This window comes from Lycium ferocissimum, chromosome 10, assembly GCF_029784015.1.
Source record: "Lycium ferocissimum isolate CSIRO_LF1 chromosome 10, AGI_CSIRO_Lferr_CH_V1, whole genome shotgun sequence".
Lineage (NCBI taxonomy): Eukaryota > Viridiplantae > Streptophyta > Magnoliopsida > Solanales > Solanaceae > Lycium > Lycium ferocissimum.
Window position 1 is genome coordinate 27,300,219 of NC_081351.1, and position 13,045 is coordinate 27,313,263.

At 35.0% G+C, this 13,045-nt stretch overlaps 1 protein-coding gene across 1 annotated transcript; it reads right to left on the reverse strand.

Moving 5' to 3' along the window:
- Positions 1-8,141: 8,141 nt before the first annotated feature.
- On the reverse strand, positions 8,142-11,462 carry LOC132033122 (uncharacterized). Its single transcript, XM_059422997.1, has 4 exons — positions 11,116-11,462; positions 10,732-10,857; positions 10,555-10,625; positions 8,142-8,725 (listed from the first exon to the last, which is right to left on the reverse strand). The coding sequence occupies exons 1-4, from the start codon at positions 11,371-11,373 to the stop codon at positions 8,395-8,397; spliced, it is 786 nt and encodes a 261-aa protein (XP_059278980.1). The 5' UTR covers positions 11,374-11,462; the 3' UTR covers positions 8,142-8,394.
- Positions 11,463-13,045: the final 1,583 nt, after the last annotated feature.

Here is a 13,045-nt window from a genome sequence, read left to right on the forward strand (position 1 = left end):
TGCAAGGTATACGGGGAAATTCCATGGTCCAAAAATTCATAGGAAGATGGGGTGGGGGAGTGCAATTTGGAGAAGGGAAATTGAGTTTCGTCAAAGATGACATCCGTGAGATGATGATTTTGTTGGTGGACAAATTAACACTTATTCTATGATTCAACGGATATCCCAAAAAGACACACGGGGTGGATCTTCAACTTATGAATAGTCGTAGACGGGAAAAGTGGATAGCATAAGAAAACCCGGAGATGAGAATAGGAGGGGGGCTCTTTGATAAAGAACTTGCGTCGGTGATTTGTGCCTAAGGACTTTGGTGGGAAGTATATTGAGGAGGTATGTATTTGGAGAGCATGATGCCAAAAAGAGGGGAGGAGTGGACAAGAAGAGTGCGCACTATGTTATTAATGGATTTAATTTTTCGTTCCGCTTTGCCATTTGAGAGATGTATGGGGGCAAGAAAACCGAAAATTTATACCATTTGAGGCGCAAAAAGATTGAAAATGCCCATTTGCGAATTCCCGCCCATTGTCACATTGAATGTTTTTAATGTCTCTTTCGAATTGGGTCCGTATTAACGCCTTAAAAGATAGAAAGTGGAATACACTTGAGACTTGTGAGAGATAGGAAAAGTCCAAAGAAAATTACTATAATCATCAAGAAAGAAAACGTAATTCATTAGAACTTAAAATAGGAGAAGTCCATAAATCACTATGAATGATGTCAAACGGCATAGTAGTAAACGACAACGAATATAAAATGGCAATTTAACATATTTATCTACCGGCCCTTTACATTTTTATTACTACGAAGAGTCATTTAGGTAGGCGAGGAAGGTGGATGGTGGAGTGGACCAGTGGCATTGAGAGGTAATTTCACATCTCATTAGGCGGCTCCCCGTCGGTAAATCCTTCACGAGAAAACCCAAAAAGTAAACATTATTATCCTTAGTGAATTTACGTACGGACACAAGGTTTTTGATGAGTTTTGGTTGAACATTTCGGAGACGTAATTCGAGGATTAGGTGGGGAAAGGGATGTATTAGCCTCGAATTGGAATAGTGCTACTATTATAATATTCATTAAAAGAATTCAGTATAGCCGGTGACGTGTCATCCGGTTGAATGATTAAATGGATGCATGGAATATTTATTCGGATACTTTATATCAACTGTCCCGTTTTCCGCCGGCCGGCGGCACCCCCTTCCCGCGGTTGGTGTTGTTGTTATTTTTGCCTCCTTTCGATTATTATCACGACGGCAATTTGGTTAGTTTGAGAGAGCGCGGATTGGAATCGCGGGCACGTTCCTTCGGCTGCCGCATCTCGAGCTTCGAGCTTCGCAGAAAGAAGGCAAAACATCTTTTTGTTGGATGGTGGTGACAAAGTGTGCATACGACTGCGGTAAGCCGGCTAGAAGTTTCACGAATAGGCTATTGTAATCTAAGGAGTCGGCCATTTTTGTGGTGGTGAATTCGGTGAGTGCTTATTATCTTGGAAAAGTATTTCTCTCTTTACACGAGAATAGGTAAGAATATCATGGGAGACGGTGGCGTATATCCATTGAAGGACCACCGTCTAGCCGTTTCCCGGAGCGGAAGGTTAGCCGCCTTTGTTGCGTCATACGTTGTGATGGTGACATTGGTGGTATGATGTGTTATTTAGGACTTTGAATATATTCGTGATAATGGCCGGTTTTTCAGAGTGATTGGGATTAAAGATTTCACATTCGTGACGGTTAAAGCAGAATGGAAATTTTTGTTGTCAGCCATTGAAGGGAGAAGAGGGAGGAGGAAAGGGGACGGCTAGGTTTAGGGTTAGAAGAGAGAGAGAGAGAGGTGGACGGCTAGGGTTTTGGAGAGAAACCTAGTCTGATACCATGTAGGAAATCAATCCGATTGTATTGACATAAGTCCTTATATACAAAGTAGGTATAATGCTAGGCTAAATTATAGATTACAATACATAAGGAAGGAATATTTACATAAGGAAGGGAATATTTACAATATTTACATAGTCTATCAAAAAGCATAATTTTGTTTTCTATGATAAAAGCATAACCTCCATAGTAATGTTTCTCTATCGCAGCTTAATTCTTGCAATGCTCTCTTCAACAAATACCGGTATAAGAATGAGAGTTGAGATATGTGATCTCTAATAGTAATGAATCTTAAGCGATGCAAAGACGCACTAGATGAGCCTCAGTACGGGTACCGAGCATGAGAGAAAAAAAAAAGTTCTCTCTTACTTTTGAATTTCCTACATAACTATATTGGAATATAATCCAAGTATTTTCCTCACCCTAATTTACCGAGAATATATCTTTATTTATTTATTTTTATTACGGTCATTTATACGTAAAGAAAGTCAGGTAATTTATGATCAAGTAAACTTAATGTTGTTGTTGGTTGAACCACCAATATTGCTATAATATTCATAGAATTCAGTATGACGTTACAATGATTAAATGATCAATTTATTGGAACTTTTCATATCAACTTTTTTATGTTTTCCTCCTTTCTATCGGCAATTTTTAGTTTGAAACAACTTTTGAGAATATCTGCTTTAGCAATTTTCCTGAATAGGCAATCTAAGGATCGGGACTTAATTTGTATTTCTCTCTTTTATTACACTAACTACACTGCTTATTGCAATATTTATCAAATGGTGACATTAATTATTTAACAATATATTTTAATCGCCTTGAAATCTGTGATGAAATAAATAATCGGATATAAGGGGCTATAGTTGCAATAGATTAACATGATAATATAGCATGTTTGGCTAAACTTTTAAAATCAGCTTATTTTGAAAAGTGTTTTTTCCAAAATGCTTTTCAAAAAAAGATTTTTGGTAAGAAACAGTTTATGTTTGGCCAATTAATCTAAAAAGCACTTTTAAGGAACAATAAGTGTTTGACCATTAAAAAAGGGCTTCTAAGTGCACTTTTTTTTTTTAATCCTTTGAAAAACAACTTATGATACTCTCTTGAAGCAGTTATTTTCTATCAAGCTTAGCCAAATGCCTTACTTTTTTAAAATAAACGTTTTTTAGAAAAGGTCAAGACGTATATATATATATATATATATATATATATATTGTACATAACTGATTTCAACTATTTAATGATTAAGGTATATTTTTTTCATTTGAGGTAAATGTTGGCTTTAAAATACTGCGTTCGTAATATAATTTTACTGTTTACAATTAAACTTAGCGTTCTTTTTTCTTCTATTAAACTTAGCGCTCTTTTTTTCTTCTATTAAACTTAGCGCTCTTTTTTTCTTCTCTAACTTTTGATGCAACTTTTCTTTCTGATCTTAATTTTGTGATTTTTTTTTTTTTTTTCATATTCGTAATCGGCAAGGACTTCTTTAATTGCTCAACTGAGGTTACTTCCTCGAATTAGCCATGCACTGCAACATCAAATAAGTGGCAAATTATTTTAGAACTTGGAATATTGATCACTGCATAAAATCATGACTAGTCCAAACTAACTTTATACATTAGTCTAACGCTAATTAGTATATAAGACAAGAGCGTTATATTACCCATTTGCCATCTCAAGAATACGATGATAACAATTAAGAGATATATATTGCTCCTGACTCTTTGATTATGCGTTTTTATATCCCACAACTTTGACAGATCGCTTAGCCAAGATTCCTAACGACGATGGATTTTCGTGTGAAAAACTAATCTCTGACCCAAAAAAATAAAAGAACCTAATCTCTATATGCCAAGCTTCTTGTTGATCCAGTTAACTCTTTCAAGGTGTTGTTGAATTCTATTTGCTTCTAGAGGTGACTCTGGACTTCGAGCAACTCCGGTTTCAATTTTAATGTGAATATAAGAATAACAATAACAAAATAGTAGTATAAATATTGAACGGTTGAATCAAATTTAAGAAAATTGAAAGCACTATAGATAGAAAGAGAAAAATTAACCAACACGTCTTAGTAAACTTTTCTCCGCCGTGTTAATTTATTAATTTCCTTCAGCAATTGCTCCTACATAAAATAACACAAATCCTGTAAATTAAGGCTGTTCAAGTTATTTTTGCCTCTCTTTTTTTTCTTCAATCTATCAAATTAACACCATCTCAGGAATACAATGATAAATAAGTTAGAGATATATATTAACTCTTTGATGATAAGATCAGAAGAAAAAATAATTTATATATAGTCAGACCTCTTTATAAGAGTCATTTTTATTTGAAATGATGCCGTTATAAATAGGTTTGACGGTATGCCAAAATTATGAAAATTGAATGATAATTGATATGATTATATGAATAAGAAAATAATAATAACAAATAGTAGTAGTATAATATTGAAAAGTTAGAATTAAATTTAAGAAAATTGATAACATTATAGAAAGAGAAAATTAAACACAACCTGTGGCTGTTGGTAAACCGTTTTCCGCCGTGTTAATTCATTAATTTGCTGCATCAACTGCTCCTACATAAAATAACACAAATCAATCAAGTCAGATATATAGAAGACTAATTCAACCAATAAATAAATAAAAAGAGAGAGAGAGAAAAAACTTAGGTTTAAGAGATTCGAGATTTTAATTCGAACTGGAAAAAATAACACTACCAGTAAGAATAAACCTCAAATATGGACACCGGAAAAATAGGGAATATACCTTACCACGCCTATGGAGAATCTAACAACTATCAAAACTATCCTAGTAATGAGTTATTGGATACTATACAAAGTGATTAGTTTGGGGGAAATTAATTAAGAAAATACTCTTCCACACGAAATAACTTAATTTTATCTTCCATTAGCAAATACGCGTAGCTAGAAATTACAGGAATCCAGTAGCTTTAGCTCAAAATTTACTTTTGTCTTAAGAAATTCAGTTAAGATATGTCTAAAATAATGTATCCTAAACTCAGAAGGGATAAAAAGTTACCTTTTAAAACCCATAAACTTAAAATTTTGATCCTACAATCTCAACGAAATTCCAACTTGAAATATAACTAATGGATAATTTTAAACACAATCAAAAAAAGAATGACAAATTTGAACCTCTTCAGAAAATATTTATTTTTACACTCGAAATCCAGCTAATTCACGTTAGAGCTCCGTTAAAGAAAAAAATGAATATTCAAGATTATGTGAGAATATGAACAATCCCAAAGTATAACAGAAATAAAAGATTGCTATCTTTAAACATTTATCCTAATCTTAGCTGTACAAATAATAGTAATCCCACAAGAACACTAGCATGGACAAGTGACAACGTGCATGGAGAAGTAAGTATATTAGGTTTTTTAACCTTAGTGTGTGCAACTCTAGGTTTGGAAATCTTCAGTCCACGTGGCAGAGAAGATGACGGTGATGTTACTGGAATTAAAGGAGAACTAACGGCAGACCTCCTTTTTTTCCAACCTCAAGGAAGAAGTTGATCTTCACCATAAACACTTAAATTTTCTATCAGTTCCGGTAAATTTAACAGAATATTCGATACTTCTCTTTCTTTTTCCGTCATGTCATCCCATTGTAGTGCTGCTTCTGGTAACTCCTCATGATCAACCATTATATGTTGTTGATGTTGTAGCTCTGATGGATTTTTTTTTTTAATTTTTTTTTTAATTTTTTTTTTTTGTGATTTGGTGGAATTTTGTTATCAGTGCTGAATTATGAAGAAGAGAGGAAAGAGTAGTGAAAATAGTAAAGAGTAATGAAGGGCTGAAGCACCTGTGATCTTACCTGAGTAATGAGGATTAAGAATGTGGTAAGACCTAGTAGGCCCATATAATATTTAGCTGACCTGTTTGGCAGGATTGCCCTTCCTTTGGGATGGTCTTTAGTTTTTGTGCCTCAAAATGTTGGTCTTTAATTTTTGCCCTTCACGTTGCAATCCTGAGCTTCGTGTAGAAATCATGAGGTTCTGGATTCGAATCCCCGCTCAGGCATAAATAAAAAAAAAAAAAATTGCAAAGCAAGGCTTGGTTAGCGTGTATGCCGGACCCGGCTTACACTTCATAAGGAATAACTAAAGTTATGCCGGACCCGGCATAACTATAAGTCCGCCTTATAAGGCAAAGTTTATGCTTTAAGAAAAAGTTCCGCCTTAGGAGTATACTTTTAGTTATGTCTTAACTAAGAGTCTGCCCCATAAGGTACAACTAAAAGTATGCACCATAAGGCGGAATTTTTTCTTACGGCATAACTAAAAGTTTGCCTCATAAGGCAAAGTCTATGTCTTAAGGAGACCCCTTAACTAAAAGTCTACCTCATAAGGCATAACTAAACTATGTCTTAAAGAAAAATTCTGTCTTATGGGTAGACTTTTAGTTAAGGCTTAACTAAAAGTTTGCCCATAAGGCATAATTATGTCGGGTTCGGCATAACTTTAGTTATTCCTTAACAAGTGTATGCCGAGTCAGGCATACACGCGACCCAAGCTTTGGGTTGCGATTTTTTTTTTTAATTTATGCCTGAGCGGGGGTTCCGGAAACAGCCTCTCTATCTTCCGAGATGGAGGTAAGGTCTGCGTACATTTTACCCTCCCCAGACCCCACACTGTGGGATTTCACTGGGTATGTTGTTGTTATTGTTGCCTGAGCGGGGGTTCGAACCCAGAACCTCAGGTATAAGGCCATTTTTCAAGCGAAGGGCAAAACTTAAAGACCACAAATATGAGGGGCAATATTTAAAGACCACCCCAAAAGAAGGACAATGCGCAATTTTTTCGATTCGAAGGGCAACGGTGCAATTGCCCGCTCTTTGGGGTGGTCTTTAAATTTTGTCTTTAAATTTTTGCCCTTCGGCTAAAACCCATGGGTTCCGGTTCGAACCCCCACACAATCAAAATTTAAAAAAAAAAAAATCGCAAGGCGAGTTTAAATTTCGCTATGCCCCCAATGCAGATACACTTATGAAGGAATTACCAAAGTTATGGGACCCGATACTTATGCTTTATGGGCGGACTTGGCATAAATATGCGGGTCCGGCATAACTTTGGTAATTCCTCACAAGTTTATACTGAGTCGCATAAAAGTTTGCCCATTAAAAGTATGCCCCCACCTAAGCATAAACTTGTTAAGGAATTACCAAAGTTATGCCGGACCTGGCATACTTATGCCAAGTCTGCCCATAAGGCATGAGTATCCCGGGTCCGGCATAAATTTGGTAATTCCACTTGACCCAAACCTTGCCTTGCAATTTTTTTTTTTTTTAATTTATGCTTGAGCGGGGGTTCGAACTCAGAACCTCATGATTTCTGCGTGAACGCTCAGAGTTGCAATGCGAAGGGCAAAAATTAAAGACCAGAGATATGAAGGCGTAATTTAAAGACCACAAATATGAAGGCAAAAATTTAAAGACCACCCCAAAAGAAGGGTAATCTGCGCAAAAAAATGATTACTGAATGGGCAGAAGGGCTAGGCTTCTTTGAGGCCCTGAATCAAAAGCCTTTTCCAAATTAAATATAACAATAATTAAACGTCTTTGGAATCAACTATATAAATTTTCACTGGCAATATCGTTCTATTTAAATCATCGACCCATATCATGTCCAAATAAAAGAAATAAATATATAAGGACAATTGATGTGACTTAGAATTATTCAGGTCCAAAATTGAGTACGAACACTGATTAAATAGATATATAACCTTTTGAATCTATTTGGAACTGTATATTTTTTGATTTGGTGACGAAAACTATACATTGACTCTAAAGACAGATGGATGACATAGTACTAAACCGCTTTTACCTCTAATCATTAGGTCGAAGATTTAAGTCACATTGAAAATAATTGAAGAACCACTATCTTTTGAAGAAAGGAAGTGAGGAGAAAAATGACAAAAATAAAAATAGACGACGAAATGTAGACTGGTGCCTTTGAGTTGGCTCCTATTAGTCTATTGCAGTTGCTTAGCTAATGAAAGAATTTGAATTAAAAAAAAAAAAAAAGAAATAAACTTCTATATGGATTCTTATTAAATCAAATGTTTAGCTAGAATTTTCAATTGTTCTAGTACTTGCACAAAGACTGGATGAAGTTTGCGATCGATCTATTCTTGGTCTTGTAATTATAATTGCAACTTCAGTTAAAGTTGGCTAGAAAAACATTTGACATCACTAACATTGAAATAAGAAGATACTATTATTGTTGTATCTGAGAAGCCACAATGGAAAAAAAGAAAGCAGAAAAGTTTAAATAGATCAATGATTTTAGAATGGTTTTCTTCAATCTCAGGTCTGAAATAGATGTTACAAGTAGCTGGAAATTGAGATACATGTAACAGAGTATCACAGCTCATCAAATGGGAAGTTTTACATAAAAGATTTAGCCATGGCAAACTCTGCTAGACGATAACACCTAGTTTTCAATTCCTTCTATAATCAGAAATAGCTTAGTCATTAGTCAATAATACAAGAACAATCAAGATGCTCTCTGTTTCTTTGCACTTCTCCGATCTGCAACGAAATCATCATCCGAGTCTTCTTCAGAAGAAGTATCATCCTTAAGCTTCCGTTTCTTTGACTGCTGCTGCTTTGATTTAGCTCCGGTATCCGGTGTTTTCTTCTTCTGTGTTGATGGCGGGGTTGAGGAGGATGTCTTCTTCTTAACAGTAACGGACACTGTCGTCTTTTTCACTGTCACAACCGTTTTTTTCATAGGTGAACCAAGCTTCTGCTGTTGGGCCTTCTTTTGTTTCTTCTCTAAAACTTTCTTCGCCAAGTCCTTGGGAAGCAAACCAGACTCCATCATCCTGCAAAAACATCAGTAACAGGATACAATTACTTAAATCCAGCAGCAAGGCATGGTTGACGTAGTATTCAAAACCATTACGAACCACCCTGGATTAGTTGTTAACAATTGCAAGTACACATTTTGAAGAATGAGGATCCATCAAGATCCTTTCTGTAGTGTCAGTGATTTTTCCGGGGCAGTTACTGTTAGTTTTTAAGTCCATTCTATTAGTTGGACCAAAGGTGCTCCACTTTAGCAAAATTAAGGGACTAAAGAAGCTCAAGGTTATATTTGAAGGACCAAAACAGACCTACTCCCATAGATAAGGGACAACTTTGGCTAAAAACTACAGTAATTGCAAATTTGTAACCATGAACATCGAAATCTTGACAAGTGCACCAACTAAACAGTCTAAACTCACATGACTTTGCATCCTCCGTTGGTTAAATGAAGAAAGAGATGCTAACGATCTTCCCAAATATCATTCTTTATGCATGCGTAAGCCATATGATTGAACATAACAAAATAGTGAACATCAACCAATAAAAGTTCCACAGAGAGCTCTCATGCTTAAGTTTCAAACCGACAAATTCATTTGCATTCTAACCACTACACACACTCATGATTTAAACAAATATTTTTAGTGGCAATTTTACCTTAATCCCCTAAGTTCACTCAATGTAAAAACCTGTGCCAAGTGACACGCTGGTTAGCATAAGGATATACTAAATCATGGTCAATAAGTGGAGAAATGCACTAACAGCAGAGTTTTCACTTTTCACCTCAACATATGTCATAATTTAGGTCAGAAGTCAGCTGAACTCATCATCTAGAGTCAAAATGTTGAAACTATCCTTTTTCATATTCCAGACGGAAGTTTCAATGAAGTTATAACAAACCTTATATATTTTTAATTTCATTTTTCCTATGTTTAAGCATCTTCAAACTAAAGTAGTGCATTAGATCGATGATAATGAGCTCAACCACTTATATTAGAACTAAGGTTGCCAAATTCGCATCGTATTTCACCAGCCAAAAAGGCCAAGTCAAGATGCACATTCCTTGTCCAATGGAAACTAACTTGATTAGCAACTTCACTAAGCATCTCAGCTGTAAACATACAACTTATATCATGCTGATGTTTCTCTCTTTAGAAAAAAGGGAAAAAAGTTACTGGTAAGTTCACATGTGAGACCTATTCTTTTGACATAGTACTGCACATCGAGATTTAAGCACACACCTCCTTGTTCCACTATCCGTTGTACAATAAGCAAAGATATTAACCATGCAAAGCACCAATTTACTCCCATTGGAACTTAGGAGGAATCTTTAAGCAACAAACAGAATTTTCTTACCCCTACTCTTGTTTCTGTCTGATAATGAATAGATCTAAATCACTCTTTATCTCCCAAATTTACACTAAGAATAGCTAGTCATTCAATAAAGTGCATGGCTAAATGAAATCATGAGCTAATACAGAAGCATCAACCAGGTTAACGGCATACACTTTGTAAGCAAAAATGGTACCTTATGCTTGAGAGTCGGTTCAAAATAATCTGTTAAGTATGTAATTAACAGTTTTAGTCCTTTAAGTTTGCCAAAAGTTAACACTTTAGTCTCTAGCAAATATTTATCGAACTGTGTCTGTTAGATTTTGACGGAGACTATGAAAAAGAAAAGGGAATTAGAACAAGAACAAATTTTGGCCTTTAAGGGCATCATAATATTCATGGTTGCTCTTTTTTCAAGCAATCAGCAAAAACAGCTTCATGAATACTCAATAATGCAAACGGCAACAGAGCTACATATGAATAACTTATTTAACAGATGGAAAGGGAGAATTTATACCAGATAGCTGCTAATTCACTGTCTGGCACTTGCTGGTACAAGGATTCATAGAAAATCCTTAACGGGTCTCTCTGAAAATCCAAAAAATATAACAATACCATCAAGAACCTCAAAAAAAAAAAATGCTATTGCCCAATGCACTCACAAGAATCACAACCATAACATAAAGTAACATACTTCTTCAGGAGGGTCTCTCTTTTGACCAGGCAAGTCATAAACTTTCTTTTCCTTCTTCTTAACAGTACTAGTGTCTGCATTTTTAGCTCCTTTCTTCTTATCCTCTTCCTCTTTCTTTACAACTTTCTACACACAAAAAGGAATAATCAAGGAAAATTTACAGCACAATACCTTTGGGTGATCTAGTTTACAAAATAGCCAGCAAATGCATAGGTTTTGCATATACTATACAAATAATATACGTATGCTATACGCATAATATACATATACTATTCGTATAATAGACATACCAGTAAAGAAAGAATCCAAAAAATCAAACCCCTAAAAGGAAAAAAAAGAATAAATCAAACAGAAAAGAAACAAGAAGTGCATAAAAATACCAACTTTAACAGTTTTACTGGAGCTTTTCTTGGACATGGGTGAGGGTTCTTCTTCTTTCTTAGCCTTAAGGTTTTTAGGGGTCTTTTTGGGATTGGGTTCTTCAAAATCATCATATTTTTCTTCTTTTTTCACTTTGGCATTTTTGGTAGGCTGAGATTTTGAAGCGGCATTGTTGTTAGGTTTCTTTTTGTTGTTAAAAAGAGACCCAATGCTTTCTTCATCATCATCAATTTTCACTGGCTTTGAGTCTTCAGAAGGCATTTTTTTCAAGATTCAATTAGCTGTTGAAAGTATGAAAAAAGGGTGGAATTGAGGGTTTCTCAAGGAAGAAGAAGCTTTTCGTCTGGTTAACTGGTTTTGAGGTTGGACAAATGAGTAATTTTAATTTTGGGCCTGTGACAACATTCAGGTTCTCGAGTTATAAAAGCTTTTTTTCCTCGGATTGTCCTTCTTTTGGGGTGGTCTTTAATTTTTGTCCCTCAAATTGATAGTCTTTAACAAAGACAGTAGAGGTTTAAATTCGCAGCGAAATTTTGCCTTCAAAATTCTATTTTAAACTAGAATTTGAAACTCTAGTTGAAGCATACAAAATTCTGCCTGCAGGCCTAACTTTGGCCCGAATACACCTAACTTTACTATCCTTACGATTTATTTTTTTGACTGAGCCGGGATTCGAATCCCAAATCTCATGGTATTAGGCGAAGAGGAGATCACCAATTTGAGGGACAAAAATTAAATACCACCCCAAAATAAGGACGTTCCTGCGAATTGCTGGTCTTAAAACCCAATAACTAAAAAGCCCAATTATTGGACGTATGATAGGGGCCCTATAACGGAGGAAATGGGTAAATCATCAATTTTTGGACGGCTAATCAAAGCTTTAGTGAGTGTTTGAAAATTATACAATAATTAACAATTTTTTAATGCGGAAAACCAAACGGAGATTTGAGTAAATGTACCTTTCGGCCAACTAGTTTACCAACATAGCCGAAAGTATACACTACCTATACACTTTGACTGTATATGTTGTGTATATGTATGTATAGTGTATGTATAATTAGTATAAAGTATACACTTCGGATGTAAATTTTGTGTATAGTATATGTTTCTGTAGTATAAAGTATGCACTACCTATACATTATGTACATACTACATAATTCATAAGCCAGATGACCGAATGGTATTTGGCTGTAATTTTTCCAAAACAAAGCACATCTAGTTTTATTCAGATTTAAAACTACACATGATAACATCAGGACATAGAGCACACAACGTGGGACTAATTAGTGAAGATATACAAGCATTAGAGTGTTACAAGAGGTTAAGGATTATGGCCAAGAGGGGTTTACATGATTGCAAATATTGCTCTATTTTTCCAAAGCTTCCAATTAGGGCATATGGTCAATTTATGTAATAGGCATTAGGCAACTAGGCCTATTAGGGCTTACTATATATAGTTAAGTGATATGAAACTTTCCTACTAAGCTTATTTTGATATTGATGAATGTTAAACTCCGATCCTTTGTGAGTCTGAGGATGAATCCCTTGGTTTATTACAAAATTGCTGAGGTGATTTTTATGGGGATTCTTCCCCTCGAGGGTTATCCTATAGTCTAGGGTTAATTAGATTTCAATTGAATGACTACCTAAAATAAATTTCACGCGTTCTCTCAATTCCTTTATTAGTTCTTTGCTAAATTTATCCTTGTCTATCTTTTCGTTCTTGTTAATTTTTGCTTATGCATTTGTATCAAAACTCCATGAAAAATTCTTGGAGTTTGAACCTTTACTAATTCAAACCCTTTAAGATTTTTTTTCTGGAGTTTAATTTGAACCGCACAATTAAAACTCAATAAAAAGATGGATTGGAGAGTTTTAACTGTGTCAATTCAAAACTTCATGAAAAGATGTTGGGGTTTGGACTGTGGCAGTT